Genomic DNA, 25,107 nt, shown 5'->3' on the forward strand with positions numbered 1-25,107 from the left:
ATGAACAAAACCTCAATAGCACAGGAACTAGCAGAAAGAATCAACAACTGGGATTTCATCTTATTAAAAAGCTTCTGCACTGCAAGAGAAACCACCAACAGAGCTAACAGACAGCCTACAATGTGGGAAAAATTTTTTAGCCGTTGTAACTCGGACAAAGGGATACTATCTAGAATATACAAAGAACTGAAAAAAACAGACCCCCCAAATATAAAGACCCAATTCAAAAATGGGCATCTGAAATGAACAGACATTACTCAGATGAAGAAGTAAAAGCAGGAAATAAACATATGAAAAGCTGTTCAGCATCACTGGTCATTTGAGAGATGCCAATGAAAACAACACTGCGATTCCACCTCACCCCAGAAAGAGTGGCTGCTATCAAGAAATCAACCAGTAACAAATGCTGGCGAGAGTGTGGAAAGAAAGGAACCCTTCTCCATTGTTGGTGGGAGTGCAGACTGGTGTAACCACTGTGGAAATCAGCATGGAGATATCTCAAAGACCTCGGGCTGGAGGTACCATTTGACCCAGCTACTCCCCTGCTGTGTATCTTCCCCAAAAGAATTAAAAGAATCATACCACAGAGATATATGTGCACCCATGTTTATTGTGGCACAGTTTGTAATAGCTAAAACTTGGAAGCAGCCCAAGTGCCCATCAACTGGAAACTGGATAAAAAAGATGCATTTTTTTTTATACAATGGAGTACTACTCAGCCATCAAGAATGAGAAACTAGAGTCATTTATAGCTAAATGGATGCATATTGAGGCCATACTCTTAAGCGAAATAAATAAGGCACACGTGTAAATACCGAATAGTTTCTCTGGTGTGAGAAACTGAGAGTGTAAATAAGGACTAAAAAGATTAATAACTAATAATTGATAATTTGAAATAGGAAAAGGTCCAAAGGGTTAGGGGTGGTGGGAGGGGAAGGGGAAAGGAAAGAATGGAAAGGAAAAATTATGAGAAAAGAAAAAAAAATGGAAACGAAGTAAGTAAATAGGGAAGATTGGAGGGGGTGAAGGGCACACAGGTAATGGGAAAAAACAAGAACCAAGATACACCATGTACAGGTACAAGCACCCAGTGATAAATGTAAATGATTGTATACCTAAAATGTACCAATAAAAGAATTTAAGTAAAAAAAAATAAGATATATCTCTTAGAAAATCTTTTCTCACCCAGGGTCTGAAGTCTGGCCCTGCTAGACAGACCTCTGTGTGCTGATCTGGAATGAATGAATGAATGAGCACATCTCCTGTTGATCTGGTGTCTGAGAGCTTTCTCCAGGGCTCCCCAGGCATGGTGTGAATGCTGCGTGCCCACGTGTCCTGTTTGCATGAAAAGATCCTTACTAATGACTCATTTCTCAAAGAAGATAAGCAAGTGATTTGCTACAAGTGTTGGTCAGTCCGTGACTACTCCACATCTATCACCCCGATGGAGGATCAAAGATATTTGACCTGAGAGACTGTCAGCCCTAGAGCCAAGGGGGCCAAGGGTGAGCTGAAGGTTGCAGGCCCATTGTTAGCAGGCACATGGGCTCCATGTGTCTGCTGTGCTCCACTCTGGCCAGGAGGCTCTGGGTGAGGCTTGGTCACATCTGTGCCGGTGGGTTGAACATTACCCCTGACTGCAACCGTGTGCCCAATCTTTGTGACCATGGCTTCTGCTCATGTTCCTCATTTGCTCTACAGTTTCCTGAGGGAGCTGGAGCTCTGCCCTGGACTGCAGCCTGCTTGGTCAGGCCCTGACAACCTGCCCACTACCATCTGCCAGCTAATGTCCCCTTTTAGCCTGAATGGGGGCACCCGTGGGATCAGGATGCTGCCACCTGCCCCTGGGCACAGCTGCCACCTAGCTGTTGCTGTGGGGCTTCCATTCGCTTGTCTGGACCAATCAGATCAGCAGTGCGGAAGCTACAGCATCATCTCCTCAGCAGGAACCCTACAGCAGGTGAGTCCCCTCACTCCAGCCACAGTCTTGACACTTCTGCTTTACTCTCCTCGGGAAAATTCTACCCCAGACTGCATAAGCTGCAGGTAATTTTCACCATCACTAGACAAATCAAGCACTATTTTTATTAACATGGAATCCCCTTAATTTATGTACAGGCGATAAAGATATGGTTCTAGGACCCGCGCACTGTGTAAAGGCATAGAAAATTTTTTTTAAAAAAAATATTTCAAAGCCAAGGATTCTATTTATTGTGGAATATGGTTGCATTTTATGCTGCTGGAAGGTTAGGCATCTAAGTGCCAACAAGCTAGAGACCTTGTGAGTGTTAGATCACAGCACACCACCCTGGTCACACTTCCCAAACTCATCCTTGCCCTCAGCTGCTGGGTCTGCCACTAAAATGATATGGGCAACCTTGGCACCATGGTTACTAACAATAGGACAGGAGACCCTCCAATATTTGCTGAATAAGTCAATGAATAGATGAATGAATCAGTTAAGTAAGCAATTTGTAAATCCTCTAAAGGAAATGCGTTCAGTGATTTAAAAAAAAAATCAGGAGTGGAAGATACAGAGTTGCTAAATGGATGAAGTACTTCAGTTTTACCAGATGAAAATGTTTTGGGGATTCACTGTTCACTGTTTGTTCAACAAGGTGAATATAGAGAATTCTACTAACCTGCATTTAGAAGTGGCTAAGTTCCACAAGAGCAGGGCTCTGTCTTGCTCACTGTTTTATCCCCTGGCACTAGGTTCTCAATTAGTATGTGTTGAATGAGTGAATTCTGTTCTAATTTGTAATCTCATGGCTTTATCTATTATATGTAAGTTGCTTAATATATTTGACTGCTCCTATTTTGAGATATTATAAATCATATTGCAGAGAAACATTTTGGTTTCTGGAGGTTTAAAAAAATTTTTTGTGTGTGGCACTGGGGATTAAATTAAGAAACACTGAGCTACATCTCCAGTCATTTTTTAAAATTGGGATACAGGCATGTACCACAATGTCTGGTACATATGTTCTGTTAAACATTTTTCAATTATTTCTTCTGAGTTATATTAGTGTAGCAGTTCCTTTGGCAGCTCCCTTTCCTCTTTTCCCTCTTCCCACAGTTTGGATCACAGACAGACTTAATGTTACAGCACACTGCTTTTCTTACTCTGAAGGCATAGAAGCAAAGTCTAAACTCGGTGCTGGCAGGTTCCTAGCCTACTTTTCCACTGTGACTTCCCATCAGTGCTCAGAAATACACTTCCTACTTTAAGAAGGTTGTTTCTCCTATCACTTTCTCTAACTACATGTCAGTGGATGTCATTTCAAAGAACACATCCTATTCTTCATCTGCCTAAATGTCACCCATCTTCCCAGGCCCCTCCGCTACCTCCCAACTCCATCCTGGCTTCCTTGAATCCAATCTGCAAGGCCTTCCTTTCTACTCTGGATTTTCCTGGCAGTCCATGTACCTGTCACCCTAGGTGGCCTCGGACCACCTTCTAATGCTGGCCATGGTTTGGGTCACAATCTCATGACCTACAACTTCCTGGAGCAAAAAACCTTAAATAATAAATTTATAAAAATTTTTCAAAGTTCTATGTAGTCCTAGCCTCAAAATAGTAAATATTTTGATTTAATTGCTTTGCCAATTTTTATGAAAAACCACATAGTTTTTCTGAGAGGTGAAAGAGCATATTCACGATAAAATACTGACCTCTTCCCCAAGAATGTACATTGTTTGTACATCACCTACACATTATCCTCCCATAAATAATTTAAATTCTTTTTTATTAATTTTATCAGTACATTTTAGTATAATGGCATTCATCATTGGGAATTGGCACCTTTACATAATCTCCCTTGGTTCTTATTTTTCCCCCTTCCCCTGCCCTCCCTTCAACCCCTCCATCCCTCCCTATTTACAAAGACTTTGTTTCCATTTTTTCATTTTCTCATATTAATTCCATTCCTTTCTATCCTTTCCCCTACTCCTCCCACTTCCCTGTCCCCTTTGCCCCTTTTCTTCCTATTTCACATTATCTATTATATCTTTTAGTCCTTATTTACACTTTCAGGTAATAATTTTAATTCTTAAATTCCTATTTGGAATCCTTGGTTAACTGCCACACAAAATCTGTTTTTACCATTTTTCCTTGGCTTTTGACTTTGGTTTGTCTTAAGATAACACAATTAAATGTGAATCTATATTCAAAGGAGCATTTGCTTCAGAAATTATTGTAAAATAACTCGCTGAGGTATATGGATGGTTTTTGGATTTTACGTACAGGAATGGGGCACTAGGAAAATCACAGTGTACCTTTCATTTTTCCCCAGACATTTTTGCAGATGGGAAATCAAGTTAAAATGAACAGAGGGCTGTTATGAAAGAAAACCAGTTGCTTGGGTGCTGCCTGTGGCCCGAGGCTGAGCACAGTGGGTGGGGAGGGCGCTTTCTCTCCTGCAGAGGCTTCGGGAACTCGGCTGGGTGCTCAGGCACGACCCCTGCCAGAAATTCTGCAAGGAACACTGAGGCCCAGACCATCAGTCACGGATTTGCCTTTTGATCTCGATCATTTGCATTCTTTTACTCAGGCCTTTTCCTCTACTCCCAGTGCTTTCTGGTCCTGTGGTCTCAGGTCAGGCAAAACCCACCCAAGGCAGCCCAGCCGGGGCTACATACCGTCTTCCTCGTAGAGAAGGCCCAGGTGCGCTTGCGCCTCTGCTTCTCTCTTCCCACCGTCAAATTTGATCAGTCGCGCAACATGAAAGCATCGTTCATAGAAGTGGTTCCTTACCCACTTGTCTTCAGGATTATTGAAGTAACAGGCCAGAACATACAAGTTATTATATACATCTTCAAGGTATCCTCCAAAGAGAAAAAACATCATAAACTGCATTAGAAAAATGTCTCAGGGCGCTTCCTTTGGAATAGTAAACTAATATTGTGACATTTGTTCCCTACTCTTTTTTTTTAAATATAGTTAAAGCCAGGTGTGGTGGACCATGCCTGTAATCCCAGAGCTCTGGGAGGCTAAGGGAGGAGGATCGCAAATTGGAGTCCAACCCGAGCAATTTAGGAACTTAGTGAGATTCTGTCTCAAAATGAAAAAAGCCCTGAGAATGTAGCTCAGTACAAAGGTCTTGAGTTCAAGTCCAAGTACACCCCTCTAAGTGATCGAATGTTTCACAAATCAAATCTAAATGCAGAAATTAAGCTATTTTAGCTATTAAAATAATTACATTAATTAAATAATGTCCACATAGTAAAGCAACAAAAGCCTTTCTGAAAACTTAGAACATTTTAGATATAGTATTTGGTTGAAGCAGAGGACTATAAAATATAGACAAGAATAATATCTGTTAGCAATGCATTTAATTATTTCAGAAGAAAGGAAAATTAGTATCATTGAATACTTTTTGTCACTGGAGGGTTGAAGAATATTTAGAAATTGCAGAGAAAACAATATTTCTTAACCATGGGGAAAATAATGTAAATGAAGAAAGCAGAAAAGATGGGGAAATACCTCTTCATTCTGAGGGGGGAAATCATATGTCTAATAAATGATAATCAGGATGGCCGTATAAGAGTGTTGTGATGTGAATCAATCTTACAAACCCCACTGCAGGAGTAAACTTGAACAGAAATGTTTAATGTGTTAAAAAATTTCTGCCTTAGTTTTATAAACCTCTTTTAAATGGTGAATATGAGCAAATTAAGAAACTTTATTATCATTTAGACATTTATTCTGAAAGCACATTTGTAAATATGACCGTTTCAGGATGTTTTCTCATAGCAACCATCACATACTGGACTTCACTGATGCCCATTGCTCTCTCCTACCAGAAAAGTCAGCAAGCATATTCCTGAAGGGCCACAGTGATGAAGAATATTGCCCATGAGTACACCTATGTGATTTAATTCAAAGTTTCAGAAAAAGTGGAGGGAGCTGAACACAACAAAAGGTAGCTGTCAAGAACTGTAAATAAGTCACTGAAGTGTTTCAAAGGAAATGTGTAAAACCCATGCCATTCCTTACATATACTTCTTTTGTATGTTTCTCTCTCCCTTTCCTCCTTTCCTTCCTCGCCCCCCGCCCCCCCGCCCCGAGGTTGAACTCAGGGCCTTTGCACTGAGCTACATGCCCGTACCCTTTAAAATTTTTTTCTTTTGAGATAGCATCTTGTTAAATTGCTAAGTTACCCAGACTGGGGTTCAAGTCTGCAACCCTTCTGCCTTAGCTTCTCAGAATGCTGGGATTACTTCTTGAATATACATAGATTCAATCAAATATATTCAGACCACTAAGGTCTGATTTTTAATATTTTATATTCTTGGTCATATTTACTGGTTAGTTATCATTTTAATATGGCAATAAGTAAAACATATTGCATCCTCTATTTTAATAAAAGGTAGATATAAATTTTAACTATATATATATTCCCACAATACTTTCTCTATTTTTCATTAACTAAATATAAAAACATTCCCAACATTTTATAAAGTTTTTTTGAATACTGAATTTTACTAGATATGATCTCTCAAGATTTCATAGTTAAGTCTAATGGCTAAGTTATTTTTTGTAGCTGTGATCTGTACCCTTTACATTTTAAGTAGGTGTTTCTCCTTGTATGTGGACCCCTCCTTTGAATTGTCAGCAGGTATATTAAGAAGAGGAAAATCAGTTCTATGGTTGGTTTTTTATTTAGGTATTATGCTCCCTGATAAGGAAATTCCATGATGAAAAAAATTGGGAAAAGTTCTTGCTATTTTCCTGTTTGAGTGAAGCACACAATACACATTAGCATGTCGAAGGCTCTTGTAAGTCTTGCAGTAAAAAAACACACATAACTTCATGTTAGTTCACCTAATGTTTCCCCAACTTGCCTTAACAAACAGGTTTTTTTGTTTTATTTTTGTTTTTCTTTGCATTAAACCTATAATATCCTCTGGAACTTTAAGTAGAAATACTTCGGTATCATAAATATGTTATGAGAAAAAATTGCTATTCAATCTTTAACTATAATTTTAAAAGTTGAGTGTAAATAATGTTTGAATTATCTATTCATTTGGTTACCCATTACCATTACTGCCATCTCTTTCCCAGCCCCAGGGGGCTCAAGACCCTAATCATAACGTTATAGAGAGTAAAGAGATGATTCACAAGGATGGGGAACAAAAGAAATACAGTGTATCAGAGTCTAAGGGATGGTGCAACAAATGGAAAATAATCCAAAGAGCAATGACTGGCTTACTTGAAGCACAGTTTTGCTACAATGAGCAAGAGATGTTTTCTAAAGTAATTCGCACAATTCTAGGTTCCTGCTCTTAAGTCTCAAGAGAGAGAACTGACCCCAGGTGACCATTGTTAGTGCCACAGCTTTGATTAAATGAACTTCTCTGGGGCCCTAGAGTGATGGTCTTGTCAATGAGGAGCCATGAGGACATTTGGAGATACGTTTTTTCAGGATAATTGTCTCAGACCCATGATCATGTGGGAAGGAACCTGGAGACACCATGAACAGAGTTTTGTATTTTAGATTATATATACATAAATGCACATGTACACATATATTAAAACACAAAAACATATATGTTTTAAGATTTAAGATTAATTTGTTAATAAAAACAAATGTAAATATCCTATTTTCTGGGACATGCCTTTTTCTAGTTGTGATTTTCCTCAAAATTCATGTGTTGACTATGAAAAAATTATACAGGTTTTTAAAAAATAACCATATGAAAGACTGTGGGTTGATCAACTGAAGAATTTCCATTAATATTTTTTGTAATAAATCTTATTTTCTATATTTGAGCCAGGCAAAAGCCAGTGAATTTTGTAGGAGATAACTTTATAGAAGAATTATTCTGAGCAAGAGGTAATTTTGTCCTATATAACAAATGCAACTTTAGTTACTGCAAATAAATGATAAACCATTCAGTGAGGAAAATTTTTTCATTACTTTTACCACTTGCATAACAACTTTTTCTATTCTTAAGCTAGGACTTTATTAGCTTTTTAAATTGGAAAAGTATTTTTATTTATATGCATAGTTATTTTTCTTTAATAGAAGACTGGAAATTAAAATGTGTTCTACTTTAAAACAGGCTATTTAGCATTATTGGTCTTTTTAATGACAAAATACTCTTATGACAAGTTGATTCATTGATGATAACTTATGACAAGTCAGATATTTGGCTCATACTTTTGGAACTGAAATGAAAACCTCTATTTTAAACAGTGAATATGGTGAAATTCAACTTTAAAAAATGATTGATGGACAAATTTTGTTTTGATTAATTCTGCTCCCAGTGTAGATATCACTTCAGAATTTGAGGTTAACACTGGATTACAGTTTTTTTTTCAAGGCAAGCGCCGGAACCACTGAGCTAAATCCCCGGCCCTACAGGTTTTTTTTTTTTTTTTTTTTTTTTTTTTAACAGAATAGCATATTTTATTTTACAAGAGTTAACTTCTTGAGAAATTATATAAATCACATTTTAAAGTTCACCAAAGGCCTATTTTTTAAGTCATCATGCAGTTAAATGTTTTTCATAATATAAATAATCACTTGCTATCCTACCCCCATTCACTCTGCCTTTGCTAGTGTTACTGCTCACGTTTTTGTATGCTTTGTGTTTTTAAGTCAGGTCACAGCCTGATGGGAAACATGCATTGGCTCCACCAGAGAAGCTAAAAGACTTCTGCTGTCCCTCGCTGCTGTGTCCATGTCCTCCTCAGTTTTCTCCATGGTAACCAGAATAATGAAAATGTCCCTCATATTCATACCCTACAAAGCCGTGAAATGAAAGCTACATGTTGGCAAGACTTGGGCTTTTTGTTTTGTTTTTGAGTCCTGTGGTATTTTCACTCAGAACATTGAGGAAAAGAATAATTGAGAACACCAAATTGACACACCAAATTCTAGAATTTCCTTTTTTCCCTTTTCAGTGTAAATAGCCAATTCCTTAGTGGTCACTAGAAATGAAGAAATACAGGGGGAGGAGGAAGAGAAAGAAATCCAGAAAGAGGCACCAAAACGCAGTGCTAAGGAATTATTCCCCCTTCCTCTTTAGCACAATAGAGTAACCCAGCAAAACAGCCTCTGCTGTATCTCAAAATGACTCGAAAAGAAGAATATGAAACTCCTAACACATAAAAGTGATTGATGGTTGAAGAGATGAAAATGCTTACTACCCTGGCTTGATTATTACGCATTGTATACATGTATCAAATTACGATAATGTACCTCATAGAGAGATACAAATTAAAATGGTCAGTTCCTAACACATAATGAAGAAATACTTGTGACAACAATATCCATATAATTATAGTAAAGGTTAAAATATTTTGATACTTAAAATATATATTGACTTCCTGGAAAATATTAGATTGTGCAAAAAAGAGACTTATTAGAAACGACTTCATGGAAAATATAAGATTAACAATTTTAATCACAACTGTGAATTGCAGGCATTTCAATGTGTTTTTATTATTCGCTCACATAAATTCTGAGATTCCTATCAGTAGGATTTCATAGCATTTTCAAAGCTCATTATATAAAAGATAGGAAATCAGTGTACTTTGCAAGTGCCAGTAACCTTCAAAATATGTCCTCCGTGCAAGTCAGTGTTCAGGTAACACACAGGAAATTGATGTACAGGTTTGTAATTAGTGATGGGAAAGATTTAAACCGTCAGGAAGTCCTGGAGACGTTGTCTTCCCAGGCTTAAGATGACAAACCAGAGGCAGCCATGTGCCTCAGATTTCCCTCTCCTTTCTTCCATAAATTCGCTTAACTGACCAGGTACTCTGCTAAGTCGTCTTACTGTTTCAAATCCACACCTGAAACAACTAGGAATGTTCCCTGGGTACTACATTCGGCCTACCCTGTTGCCTTCCCTGCCTCCACTTACCTTTCTGCTCGGCGGCCTCGGCTCTGGTCAGGTAGTGGTAGAGGAAATTCAGTTTGTCCGGCTGCTGCTCCAGAGGCTTCTGCAACCAAAGGACCGACCTCACCCTCGCTGCCTCCCTCAGCGAGTCCCATTGCTCCATCAGAGTGAAGACTTCCGCGAAGGACTTGTGGTAGCCATCTCGCAGCATGTGCACGCAGATGTTCTTCTTGTACGAGTTCCTGTGACTGGGGAGAAGAACCAGGACACGAAAAGCTTCATTCTCGTCCTTTCAATCCCTGAGCTGTGTTCATTCTCCAATAATTACAGGGTGAACTGCATTTCTTTTTTTCCCTTTCGGTGAAAGCACTAAAAACTATCAAAAGATCTTTGCTTCAAACACTTAATTGAACAACGTCAGTTTAATGAAAAATGCCAAGAGCTATCTACATATAGTAAGTTTAAAGGAATTAATCTATCAGTTCCAGAGCTGAGCTAGCTTTGATAAGGACAAATAAGGTAGTTGGACAGATAATGTTCAAGAATACTTGATACACCAGCCTCCCACCAAAAGCCAACCAACCAACCGGTCAAAACTCTCAAGAAGGTAAGCAAGGTCAAACTTGCTATTTAATATCAAAGCATTATGTTTTCTCTAGTAGATCATTTCATTATATGTTCTGGGAGTTCATCATTCATTCAATCATGAAGAAAATATTTATTGAAATCTATTACTAAATATAATTATTTTCAGTTAGAATTAAGATAATGGTTTGTTAGACTAATAATTCACTGCTTAATTTCGGCATGTGGAAGGCTGAGGAAGGTGGGTCACTTGAGTCCAGGAGTTTGAGAACAGCCTAGGCAACTTCATAAGATCTGATCTCAACAAACAAAAACAAAGACCAAAACCCCCAAAATCTGCTTACATCTAATTTCAATAAAAAACAATGTGCAAGAAGATCAGTGAAGTGGCATATGAGTATTCCATTTATCCATTCACAAAATTGCTATTGTATTTCAATTGTTATCCACTGTTCCAGTCTAAATAGATTCAGTGCTTTGTGAAGTCTGCCTTGTAGTGGGAGAAAACAACCCACAATTAAAACAGACAAATGATAAATAATGTCTGGAAATTTGTATACGAGAAGTAAAGACAACTAGGAGATAATAGATGTAGGTTGGCTATTATTTCATCAAAGGATAATCAAATGGATAATCAAGATATGGTTTGTATTAATTATTTTACATTTTTAGAAGAGGAGACAATTCGACATTTAGAATAACTGATATGATGTCATAGTACTAGAATAAAAACTTCAGTGTGGAGGGAGAAGAGATCAAAATTAAATACTCAAGGTTGAGCCCAGTTTGACCTAACTTTCCTAGATTTGACTTATTTGTAAAATCTATATACATTAGCATATGCCCTCCCTACACCACAGGATTCTTCTAGGAACCAAATGAAATTGTTTGTGCAAAAATACTCTAGGAAATGTGAGACCTTATGCTACTAGTTTTCAGCTCTTGGCTATGCATTAGATTTATCTATAGTGTCAAAAATAAAACAAGACAAAGCAAAACAAAACTGTCTTGGTTCCATCTGCCCAGAATTTCTTATTCCATGGATTCACTTAGGTACAGGGCAAAGAGTGATCAGGAGGAGAGTGATGAAGTAGGAAATTGGTTTTTTGTTTTGTTTTATTTTTTCTTTTATAGCAGGGTCCAGACCATTGAAGAGACCTCTAGGTAAAGCAATGGTGAGAAGTCTAGGCTCCAAGCAAGGAGCGATGGGTGCCACTGGGGAGTCTGATGGGATGTGGCTGCATTGTGGAAAAAACCCCTGGAAGGAGTGCCGCTCCAAACTGCAGCCTTCCCCCAACTGACAGACAAGTTATTATAGGACCAGCCCATAAAGAGAATAAAACAAGTACATTTGTAAGCCAGAAGTCAAAATCCACTGTTGGGCACAAGACCAGGAAGTATTCAAAGTGGGGAAGAGAAGAGGAATAACAGTTGTTTGATCCTCTCAATGAGGTAGAGGAGCAAAGGGTGGAGAAGCAGGTGGCAAAGTGCTGCAAAGGGCCATGTCCTTTCTTCCCTTCACTCCAGGCAAATACCAGAGGGCTCACAGAATAGAGCAAGCCAACATCATGTGAAATCCAGTGGGCTCTAAAAGTGGAAGATGTTTGTAACCTGCTTCCCATCCGGACTCCTTGAAGGCAGGAAGATAAGCAACATCCCCCTGGCTACCTCCTCCTACATAAGGCATGGAAAGGCAGCAAACAATCAAAGGCTTCTAGGGAGAAGAGGACAAGAAGCAGCCCTATAATTTCCACAGTCCCTGAAGAGAATGACACAATATTCCAGCAGGCTGCACATGTGACATAAAAATTCTGGAAAGAGAGGGCCCATGTGCTTCCACTGTATTATCTGGCCACAGGGAGAGGATGTGCTGAGAGGTTGGTTAGAGGCTGCCCCCTGGGAATGAAGGAAGACACAGATATAATTGAAATGAGGCACGCTGAGCAGCTCTGGGAGGGTTTTAGCCAGCATATTTCCAGACAGAGGCAAGAACAAGGTTGGGTCAAATGCACCAGAGATGGTCACTGTTTAGGACCCTACAGGATAGGACTGCATTCAGCTGTATCAGAGAGAACTACTTGTTTCACAGTGTGACAAATAAAGGCTTCAATTTTTTAAGCTAAAGTTAGGCAGCTCAGGGCCTGTATCAGTGATTGAACAACCTCAAGACTGATGTCTCTGTGATTATCATGACCTGTGTCTCTTGCTTGTCCCCTGCTGTCACTATAAGCCTGCCACAGCTCCAAACATCATGCCCTCCTTCAAGGGAAGAAGAAAGGGGAACATGGGGCGACACTGGCTGTTTCCTTTTCCTTAATTTCACAGAAAACAAAACCATTCCTGCAACTACTAGTTGATTTCCACTTTGGTTCTGTTGGCCAGAAATCTGTCACATGCCACTTTCCCTTGCTGCAAGGAGTCTGGAAGCACAAATACATGCCTGATCTTGGGTACATTGCTGCCCAAGTAAAACTGGAGTTATATTACCAAAGAAGATAAAAGGACTGGAAACTGGGCAGGCGAATGCAGTGACAATCACAAGGTCCTAGTTTATGATCTGAAACTAGCTTCTGATATACCCTCTTTCCCCTTTTTCCCCAGATTAGCCAGATAAAATGAAGGATGCGCAGTTACATTGAATATCAGATAACCAACAAATGATTATTTTTTGTATTAGAGTGCCCCAAGTACTGCATGGGGCATACTTAATGCTAAAAAATTTCTGTTCTTTTGAAAGTGAAATTCAATTCTCTATCATGCATTTTTAGTTACTAAGTCTAGAAACACCCTCAGCTCCCACCAGCAAAGTGCTGTTTCTATATAGGAAAAGAGGATGAAAGGAAGGGGTATTAGAATCTCGAGCAACCTGAGAAATTGCCAGATTGGACTGACTTTACCTGAGAGTGACAAGATTGGATTTTTACACTAGGGAGGATCAAGGCTCAGGGCCAGGAATTAAAATTAAGTTACAAAACATAAAGACTTTCCACTTAGCATCCTTGAGCTTAGGACTCTGAAATTCACATCTGATGCAACAGAAAGGATGGAAGGAAGGAACTGGGAGCAGAGAGAAGAGATGGAGGTGCCAGGGATTCTGGAAAGGAGAGGCAGTGAGGGCCGGGGGCAGGAGGAAAGACAAGGGATGGACAGAAGTAAGTGGACCCAGAGCATATTTAGAAGATAAATCCATCCATTACTCAGTGAATAGATGAATGTTGGGAGTGAAGGACAGGGAGAAGCCAGGATGAAAGCCAGGATTTTGGACTGGACGATAGGTAACTTGTAATAGGCAGAAGAGGAGAATGCAAAAGGAGGAACAGGCTTGAGGAAAATGATGAGTTTGAGTTCAGATAACTTGAATTTGGGGAGTCTGACAGAACATCCCAATTGCTATCCCAGGATGCAGTTTAGAGGGGAAGATGAGGCCTCAGGGAGAAGGGCCTGGAAATCCAGGCTTGCCTCAAACCAGCAAAGCCACTTTTGCACATTTATGCGTTAGCCACCTGCATATTTTCCTAGGAGAGCAGAAAGCCCAGAGGGCAAAATTTTTAAACAATATAGATTACAAATAAAACATTGAGTTTAAACAATAAAAAATAAACAGTAGACATAGCAGTTGAGAAATCATCCCGGTTCTAATCTCTATTGGAACAGAAACATAGAAAATGATTCTACGGGCCTTTCTTTATTTTCGCCACCTCTGGCTCAGCTGCATAGGGTACCAGTCCCTCAGGTGACAGCAGTCCAGAGTACTATGGAAATAACCAGTCCCGCGTTGCATGTAGCCTTGGTAGGATGGGAATTCGAGGATTCTGCATCTAAGAGGGGAGCTACGCGCTCAAACTAGGCAAGCTGGTCTTCCTCCCAGGATTATGAAAGCTGAGGCAAGCAATACCCGATGGAGGAGGCACTCTGAGGCAGCCGCTTCTGCCCAAGCCTGTTGAGCCTTTCTTGCTACCTACATCCACTCAACGGCCCCGCATCTTGTCCTTTTCATTTGAACCAGCTTTTCCCTAATTCTACCAGATCCCTAATATCATTTCAATAAATCATTTCTACTTTATTTGCTCAGGACCAATTTCTGCTGCCTGTGACCAAAGAGCACTAATTGATTTGGAAGTGGGAGGTCTAAGATTGTTTCCAGGACATCTTTTAGCTTCAGAACATCCAGGATATATAACTAACAACACACTTTTAAATTTCGAGTAATTTTTTCTAAGTGGTCTTTTTTTGCAGAAAATATTCCAAACAGAAATATATTTAAAGGGGCTGGGGATGGAGCTCAGTGGAGCCACACCTGCCTGGCAAGCGCAAGGTCCTGAGTTCGATCTATGGTGCCAGGGGCGGGGGGGGGATATATTTAAATATGCATATGTAACTATGCTGACATTGTCTCTATTTTTTCCCTCATAAGTATGCGTGCATATGAATATGCCACTAAGTAAGCCTCACTATTAATATGTGAGAGCAAGCAAAAGCAATCGTAGTGATCTGGTAAATAAGTTCCTATTTAAGCCTTCATAGTTCATATAAATTATTTAGCTAGACAAATCTTCATTTCTTAAAATGAATTCGGTATGTGAATCTCCGTCATTATATTTGAACTTTTTGTATTTAACATAACCATAGCCAAAGTTCACTTAATTAATGGTAAGGAATTTTTAAAATCACAAAGAAATATAAACAGAACTCAAATTTGTTATTTTAATTGTATTTCACTTGAACATGAAGTTTTTAGCCCTCGGTTTTAAATCACTTGTAAGTATCAGTCTCAACTAAAAGATATTGGTTTTAGGCACCAGAAGAACAAAAATCTCTTTGACCCAAAGTTACTATACTGGGTAAAAATAAGAATTCTGGTAAAATTTATGGGAAACTTGATATTGTGCAATTGGAGGAGAGTTCTGACAGGAAAATAAATGTCACTTGCAGAAGCAAAACTAGTAGCATCCATGGATATGCTGGCCATCTGTAAGTCTGTATTTTGTCACTAGAGGTACCTGGGGCTCCACTGGGTAAGGGTTACAGCTGGAGAATGGACTTAAGAATAGAACTGGGTAGCCAGGCATTTCATACACATTTGACCACCATTTAAAGTCATTCAATGGACAGTCTATTTGCTATTTTGAATTCACATTGAAATTTCTCTAAAAAATTCGTAGATACTGAAAAAAAAATCTAAAAATAGACCAAAGGCAAAAATGAACAATTGGATCTAACTCCACAGCAGTTGAATGTCTGGAGTGGTTGGGGAATTGGGGAGGGGTGCTTAAGTCATCAGCTATGGAGATCTAACTTGGGTTTAAAATTCTGCCTTAAACTATTCTGAACAGCTACTGCTATATTTATGGTGCACCCACAATGTGTCAGGCACTGTGTAGACATCATTTCTAACTTGCTCAATAACTGTGTAGAACACTACTTCCAGTTTTACAGATAAAAAATTCTCTTCAGTAAGGTTGTGAATTGCCCAAAGCCGTACAAGCAAATAAGCCTCAGAGTTGTGATTCACACACAGCTCTCTGGCTGCACATTCTGAATTCTTTCTGCTTCCCACAGTGCCTCTGATTATGTCAAATATTGTAGCTTTCTCTCCCCTTCTTCAAATCTTCTGTTTATTTGCATTGCTTGTTTAGGAATTTGAAGTAATTTGAATTATGATGTAAACTCCAACCTAAAAGCATTCTCTTCATCCATGCAAATCCATGTTTATGTTGGATTGGGAAAAGAAATCAGTGTCATTCTGAGACTCTCCCAGGGGGAGCAGACAGCCGGGAGCATCCATGAGAAACAAATTAAATAGATATGATTCCCACTCAGGAGCACAGAGTCCGACAGGAAAAGCACTGACAAACATTTAAAAGGATAAAAAATTCACACTCCTACACACACGAGAAAGATGAAATAAAGAGACATAACAGCCCATTTTATTCACTGTGAACCTGAACCAGTGCATAACCTTAAAGATGAACCTTCAAAATCTAAGGCATTGTTACCTATTTGAATATATGATTAATATATTTAACATACTTCTGTATCAGATGAACTGAAATTATGATGTCACAGTGAAGCTTCACATTCAGTCAAATATTTCAAACACAGTTCAATAAAAAATCGTACTTTAAAACAAGATCATAAAATTTTTATTTAATCTGACAAAGATACACTCAAATGATATGTAATATCTAATCACAAGTCAGGATAATACTTTTATTTCATTAAGTTAATATTTATAAGTCACTAGTGGGTTATCTGTGTCAGTTCTAACAGTCTTACATTCATATTGTAGGGTAAATGCTACTGGAATCACCTGTGGGATAATTACATTGACTTAAATTAATACTTAAATAGCTTCAGTTAATACAATTTCCATGAAATAAAGTGAATTGCTATACTTACCTATACTTTTCAGTGTAGGTAGATATTACATATAATTAAAACAAAAAATATATATTTCCTGACATAGATGTACTAAATGACCACAACTGTATAAGTTCTTTGTGTATGTTTAATAGTTCTTTGTGAAAAAGTTAATATTTTTCCCCAAAACTAAAACAATGATACAGGATTTCTCTAGCCATATAAATCTTTAAAGAAAGAAATCAGAAAAAAAAAGTTGACTGTGTTTGCAATGACTTTATCTTAAAAATATATAGAATTACAATAAAAGCATTCATTTTACATAATTATATTTTAATAATTATTAGTCATATTATTGATTCATGCTGATTAAAATGGTACTACTGTCACTCATACATATTTGAAATAAACACTGAAGGAAAATAAACTCACAGGGAGTTAAAAATTTTAAAGCTTTTGTTTTTCATGTACCTCAAAATATAGGAAGAAAAAGTTATAGCAATAAAAATGTTTCCTTTTTTTTTTAATTTAAAGGATTTCCAATGAGTTGACTGGTCTCTGGGGGCATCTACTGGAAGTTCAGCAAACTGCAGATGTATCATGTAAATATAACTCATTATTCATCTTAAAACAGATATTATTTTAATTGATATGCAAATAAGGCAACACTAAAATAATATGAATGTAAAGTTATGCACGGTATTCTTTCTCACCCATCTGATAACAGCAAAATATGTCACTATGACATGAGTCAAATACTGCATTGTTAAAAAAAAAAATGTAAACACAGCAGGTGGTAACTCACAGATTAGCAGGTTTTAAACAACTCAAGTCTCATTTTCTTAAATATTAGAAAGCTATTTTAGAGTAAATATTTACATATTTAGCAAAGCATTATACTAATCCTAATAAAGTGCATAAAAAACCATTTTTATATTATGATGGTATCTCTGAAATTCATTTTGTGTAACACAAAATTAGTTTGATGATCACTCTTATTTTCTATTACTTAACCTGGCAATTATAAGTTAATATCTCAAAATGTACAACTACACCTGAATCAAAACAATCTTTTATAATACTTAGCCATTACAATTAGAATTAGTCATTTGGGCTGGGGATTTAGCTCAGTGGTTTCGCCGCCTGCTGTGCAAGCGCAAGGACCCGAGTTCGATCCCTAGTACCAAAAAAAAAAAAAAATGTGTGTTTTGTCGGGGATTTAGCTCAGTGGTTCTGCCGCCTGCCTCACAAGCACAAGGACCTGAGTTCAATCCCCAGTACCCAAAAAAAAAGAATTAGTCATTAAAACGAACATTAATTTTTTCTAAATATTTCAAAACTTCAAAGAATAATGAAGATATAATGAACACAACGTAATCATTGCAATTTATGTATAGTTTTAATATATAGTTCAAAAATTTAGTTCTCTTTATATTGGTACAATTATACCTAATCATGTACTGAGAATTTTAATAGCATAGCCATTGCAATGATCTTGATTTTCTTTGTAAAATTTTTAGGTGGTATTCACAAGAAAATTAAAAAAAATTGAATGTGAAAGTATTGTGCTATAATTATACTATTATATATTTAATATATTGCTATAACTTTAAATGAAAATCTCCTTTTTATAAAGAATGGACTATCTAACATTTTATCTTCATTCCAAAGAAACAGCCTCTTGCATGTATTTATTTTTTTCTGAAAATTTCATAAAATTATCTGAATAAATGTGATACCACATTCAATTGTGTAAATAAAAATATCAAAATTAAAATGTTACCAAAAATCAGAAGATAAATATTAATATACAAGACTTATGTTTCAGTTTAGATTTATATTCAATTTAGCTAGCTGAACTAATTTGATAATTTTTAAAATAAATACAATTTATCTCCAGGAAGATTATTAGATTATTAATAGAATTTTATGTGATTTTCCAGTTGTGTTTACTAATTTAAATGTTCACAGGAAATTGTTATGTGTGCATGTTTTAATTTGTTTTTAGAAAATATAAATTATTATCTATTAATAATAAAAGTTAGAAAGAATAGTCAAAGTTTCAACATTTAAAAAAAAAAAATATATATATATATACATAAATTGAAAAATACCAGTTGGAAAAAATTATTAACTGCAAGTTCAAACTTTAATTCTTTTTAAAGAACACATTAAGGATAAGTAAGAAATAAAGTTTATCTTATAGTATTCCATAAATAAGACTATCAATGATATAATTCTTTGAAGAAATAATAACATATTTAAAAATTTGATCATCAAATATTTCTCCCAATAGTGCAGTAAGAATTCCTGTCAAGGTGAATGATTTTATTTTAGGATGCATGGAATGAATATCTGTGTCAAATGAAACTAAAATGATTTTACAAATTCAATTGTTAGAACTGATGCTTAGCATTAAAAGTAGTGACTGTCTGTGAGCTTGATAAATGTTTATAAATCAAACAGTATTTTTTCTGGTAATAAATACGATATATCAGAGGAAAGCTGTGACGTTTTTAGCAGGCAGCACAGAATTGCAGCCCTTTCAGTGGTTTTAAATAGTTCCCTTAATAATGTAAAGGTGTTTTTATATGCATGTCTTCTCTAAAAATGATCTTCCCAAGGGTTTTATATCCAATAAAATATTTGAAGTAAATGGCTACCATCAATCGAGAATGAACTATGTATTAGACAATATAAAGTACAACCAAAATATTTATCCATGAAGCAGTCTCATGGCATTTTAACATGATTTTCTTTATCTCAAACTTAAACACATTTTAACAAGTGTTTATTTAGAAGTTTAGTGAAAAAGACTAGAAAAACTGCTTATATGAGGTTTATTCTACACAGAATTTTTTACAAATGGTTTTATTACTTGCAAATGCCTTTTAGAAATTCAAATTTCTTTACAAAAGAAGTTGGGCTAAGGATTAAATGTGGTGAGGTGTGAACTGAATGCAGTTTGTTTGTTTTTTTTAAGGAGAATTTTTTTTTGAAAATATATTCAAGCCAGAATTAAACAGGAATCCAAAACACACCCTTGGCCAAATGAAGCGATCAATCCTATGGTCTTACGTTGTTTTCTGTTCAAATTGCACTGTAACTTTCAACCACATGAAGCCTACTAAACATGAGCTGAAAACTCCTGAAAAGGAACTAAGCTCTTTAACTGAGTTATAATAATAAAAAAGAACCTGAATAAGTAGTATAATTCTTTTATATTCTGTGTTCTAATATAATCACAGCAAAAATGAACAAAGGAAAACAAAGAGACTGTTTTCTCATGACTGCAAATACATGTAAGTATGACAACCTTATCTCATTAGCAATATTTTTGTCTATATTTTTTATTAACATGAGATGGTGTAAGTTATGATAGTCACTGTTTTTTGAAACATAATTGTAGATTCCCTCCACTTAATTTTGAATTCTATTACTTAGGACAGTTTCCTTAAGTAATATCACTTAAATATTTTTCTGCCAGCTCTCTATACATATTTACAAATAATAGAATTGTCAATTTTCTGTATAAATTGAGTGGAATATCAAACTTTTAATAAAAATGGAAAACTGGAGCATAGAAAGACAAAACTTAATAAAAACAACAAGTTGCCTTAAAAAGAAAAATTTGGTTCACAGTATTCTTTTTTACTAAAGTGTGTCATGCATTTTTTTCTTTGCAAGAGTTTGATGAGTTTTGCAAGTAAAATTCTGTTTCCTCTACACTTGCTAATAGTCATGAGAATCTGTAGTTTGCACCTTCCCATTAAAAATGTATTGTATTTTTTGAAATTATTCACCCCGCCTTTTATCCAGATCATGTCTTTGAAAGGAGGAAGTAGATAATAAATGGAATAATTCATGATTTCCCATTAAATATGAAACTTTCTTTTGCAGAGTTTAGAAAATGAAGTTCTACATAATGTACAAAAGTTGATTAGAACTTTTTTAACCTTTTCAAGAAAAAAACCTTTCACATTAAACAACCACATAAGGAGGTTTCCTCTGGAAAAACAAGCCAATCAATTCTTTACCCCTATAGCTGTGCTATATATTCAAATGTTGCTTCCTCTAAATACGTATTTCTTTAAAATAGTCAAAAAAGTATTAAAATGATGACAGGGAAAAAGAACACATTACACTAAAAACATGACAAGTATTTAAGAGAAATATAACATGTAAAACACAAAGGAAAATCACATAAATTAAAAATGAAAACAAAACATTACTCATGCTCTTTTCTGCAGTGTTAACAAAAGATAGTGTAAGAGTAAATAACAAAACCTGCATTAAGATTTCTCATATTATGACATTTCTTCTACTGAGGCAATGACATTTTGTGATGAGGAAAAAAAATCTTGTAACACTTCCCTTATACAAACTATTAACTAGACTCTTTTACTCCCTCTTTTTTAGATAAAATTTCACAAAATTAAACCAAATGATTTTTAGGTTCTTTCCAGTTCTATTTTTGTATACTTTGGGGCTCAGAAATCTGCTGTAATTTAACTAAAGAGAAAAATGTCAACTTCAGACTAATAAAGGGTAGAAATTGACCCCATTTCTTTAGGGTTTTGAGTTCTATTGTAGAAATACTTTGTATTTTTACTAAACATATTTTAATATTCTCTACATCAAGAAAGAAATTAAGAATATATTTTCTTATGTCACACTTGGCTGTATAAATGGTAGGTACCAAACTGTGAGCTACATGAAAGAATCTTTCATATTGTATGTCCTTTAATTGCTGCTGCAAAGAATGTGTCTTCTGCACACACAAACGACGAAGCCAGGATTTCTCACAAACTCTGTACACAATGACCAAACAGCCACAACATAACAAGAACTATATTAACAAAAACAGGAAGTAAATTGATTATTCTGATGCTTTGGCCAGACAACATCTGTGTATAAATATCTTGTTCTCTTCAGTGACACAGTTAGCTACCTTATTTAGAAAATAACTAGTTAAAGCCAGAACATGGGTTATGAAATCAAATACGTACATCAATGAGGATATTGTAAAACCAAAAAGTGTGAGATGTCTTGAATTCAAATTTTAAAAATATATGAAGTAGATATATAATAGGTAGAGACCATGTCATTTCTTTCTTTTGTATGTCTATATAATAGTGCAGATGCTAACAAAAGGAAAGCTTGCAACATTATTAACATTAGACAAAAGATAATTCAGTCAGGAAAAACATTAAAAGAACATAAGACTATCAGAAATTCCTAAATAGATTAATTTACTGAGAAATACACCAGGCAGGAAATAGTGCACCTGATAACATAGCTTCAAATTATATAAAATTAACAATAAAGGGAAATTGATTTTAATGAATTTATTTTCAGAAACTTAAAGATAGAGGGAAATTTATTTGAATTGCCTAGGTTGATGGAATAAATAGACTCAAGTTGATTATTAATTCTGATATTTCTATATAAATGATGTAGCACATAAATTAAGAGTATATTTATTTTAAATACAAAAGATATATTTATGAAAATTGGCTGTGTACTAATCACACTGGAAATTTCATAAACTGATAGTATACATGGCACATTCACTGAGCACAAGGATTCTCTCTCCACTCCTGCATTCCTCTTTCAAAAAATAGCAAACACCAAAAGAAAAAGAAATCAAAACTACTCACCTGGAAATTTACAAACATATTTCTAATTTATTCATTGCCTAAAGGTGAAGCCTTTATGAAAATTTTAACAGCTTTAGAATTTTAAAAGTATTTAAATATCAAACCCTTGAAGAAGAAATCTTCACTCTCAGAAGGAAGCTTACAGAAGTGCATTTGTTAATAATCAGGAGAAAATGATACATGTGATGAAGCTAGCTTTCAACTCAGGATGCTACAAAGACATCTCAACAAAATAAGCACAATGAAAGGAGTCCAGATAAAGGGCAACAAAGGAAATAGTATGGGTAAATCATACATTAATAAAATAGAGAAGAAAAAACTGACCCATAAAGCAAACCAGTGGGCTATGTGAAAAGACAAAGAAATCTTTGCAAGTATACTTGAAAAAATTAAAAGTAGGTGTCACCAAAACAGCACAGGATTTTAAAAGAACATATGGCTGCCAAATATAATTAGAGTAACAGCTAACTTTTATTTTATCCTTTGCCAGGTGCTGTTCTCAATATTTTGTATATGATTATCTTAATTAAACATTACCATGATTTTTATGAGGTAGGCACTATCTCATTGTCTCCATTCTACAGATGAAGAAACTGCAGTGCGAAGGACTTAATGAACAAGTAAGATCACGCTTCCTGGGAGAGATGAAGCTGGGGTATTAGCCCAGGCAGTCTAATTCTAGAGCCCAAATAATTAGCTTCCTTAATTTTATACTATCTCTGAGATATAGAGATTATTTTTATTGATACAGAAAAGATTTAAACATTATTAGAAAACACCATGTCAAACTTTATCACAATAAATATAAAATCTATATAGATACGTCCTAAAAATATCAGTTATCAAGTCATTGGAGAAAACTAAGATCAATTACAGTAGAAGATTTAGTCCTTTCTTTTCTCCAAACCCCTTCCACCAAAGGAGCAACACTGTTTTTACAGGCAAATACTACCAAACTTTAAATAATGATAAATTCCCATCTCATCTGAAATGTCCCAGAACATCAGAAAAGATGAAAAATTCTTTATTTTCTTTTACCCAACCCTAAATAATAGCACAAAAAAGAAAACAGCTACTTGGTATCATTTTGGCTCAGATGCAAAATTCACACACACACACACACCCCACATACACACACACACACACACACACGACACAAATTAATTCCACAATGAGTAAGGGGGGCTTATTCCAGAATTGTAAGAGTAGTTCAAAATTATAAAATCTCAAAATTTTACGGTCATCTCAGAAGATGGTACAGAACTATTTAATGAACTTCAAAACTCATTCATGATCAAGAAAAGCAGAGCTTAAAACAATTTCTCATGTTGGTAATGTGTATCTGCTAAAAGGCTATAAAGAAAAGTTTGATGATTTACAGTGCGTTGGACTTACTTTTGCTACAGTAAGGAATGAGAAGGGCACTGCCATTGCTGCTATCAACACTGCTGAAATTGAAGGTTCTTGTTAATGTAGGACACAGTATTTAGGTTCTCCTAAAATAACATGGAAATTTGGTACAATCCCTTAAAAACTCAATTATATTTCTCTGACTCTTGACAAGATAATTCTAAAAATCACATAAAATAGTAAAATACAAGATAGATTTGATCATTTAAACAAAAAGGGCACTGTCTATCAGACATAAAAATGCATTTCAACTATATTAATGAAAAGAGTGGTGGAACTGCTACAAGAAGAGGCAAATAAATCAACAGAACACAATATATATGTTTATGTACCTGTGTTTTCATGTATACACTATAAAAACTTGTCATTTAGTGTAAGTGTCATTTCAGTTTGGGGAAAGATTTTAGGACAATCAATTAATTTGCAAATCTTGCTGCTTTAATTTCTTACATTAATATTGTTGCATAATGTATGTAATGTGTAAAACATTTGCTATGTTACCTCTCTACACTTAATAGTACACTTAATACACTTAAATCTCAGCTGTATGATCATCTTGCTACCCTGAACATATATAATATGTTTATATTAACATAGTCACTCAAAGTTTTCAGGTGCTTAATCCTGTCATTTACTCTAGCAATGGTGCAGGCATTTATTTTGGATATCTGGGTTTGGCACTATTTCTTGGATTGTACAGCCTTTTCTTTTTTCTTGAATTCTATATACCACCCCCTCAGTATAACTATTTAGGAGTGTGGACAGGGTAAAGAAAGCCTGTGGGAGCAAGCTGTGGTGGTGCACAGATGTAACCCCAGCACTGCAGAAGGCTGAGACAGGAAGATCACAAGTTGCCCAGCTGGGACAAGTTAGCAAAACCTTACCTTAAAATTAAAACACAAAAGGGGTTGGGTATGTATGTCACTGTGAAGGCCCTGAGTTCAATCTTCTTTCTTTCTTTCTTTTTGGTACTGGGGATCAAACTTGGGACCTTGTGCTTGCGAAGCAGACAGCGGCACCACTGAGCTAAATCCCCAGCCCTGGTCTTTATATCTTGATCAAAACTTCTTACCCAACCCGTGTAAGTTCCTGATAACTCCTCATTACATGTAGTGTCCAGATATTTCACAAGGATGGCTCTAGGTGGGGTTTTATCTTTTTATTTTTCGTCTTTCTGGTTACTTTAATAGTCCATCTCACCCTAAATATTTTTTTTCTAGGCTAAGCAAAAGAAAAGTTG

General features: G+C 35.9%; 1 protein-coding gene across 2 annotated transcripts in view; it reads right to left on the bottom strand.

Annotated features, from left to right (window-relative positions):
- The window catches only part of Ttc29 (tetratricopeptide repeat domain 29), a 208,669-nt gene that overhangs the window by 166,927 nt on the left and 16,635 nt on the right, over positions 1-25,107 (bottom strand). For both annotated transcript variants that reach the window (XM_021247711.2, XM_013067118.3), the window contains exons 4-5: positions 9,877-10,100; positions 4,642-4,827 (exon numbers count right to left, since the gene is read on the bottom strand). In XM_021247711.2, the coding sequence (XP_021103370.2) occupies positions 4,642-4,827; positions 9,877-10,100 (410 nt within the window). The remainder of the gene's footprint in view (positions 1-4,641; positions 4,828-9,876; positions 10,101-25,107) is intronic.

Source organism: Heterocephalus glaber, unplaced genomic scaffold (genome assembly GCF_053883595.1).
Source record: "Heterocephalus glaber isolate CG9 unplaced genomic scaffold, H.glaber_assembly_v1.0 deba00001587, whole genome shotgun sequence".
Lineage (NCBI taxonomy): Eukaryota > Metazoa > Chordata > Mammalia > Rodentia > Bathyergidae > Heterocephalus > Heterocephalus glaber.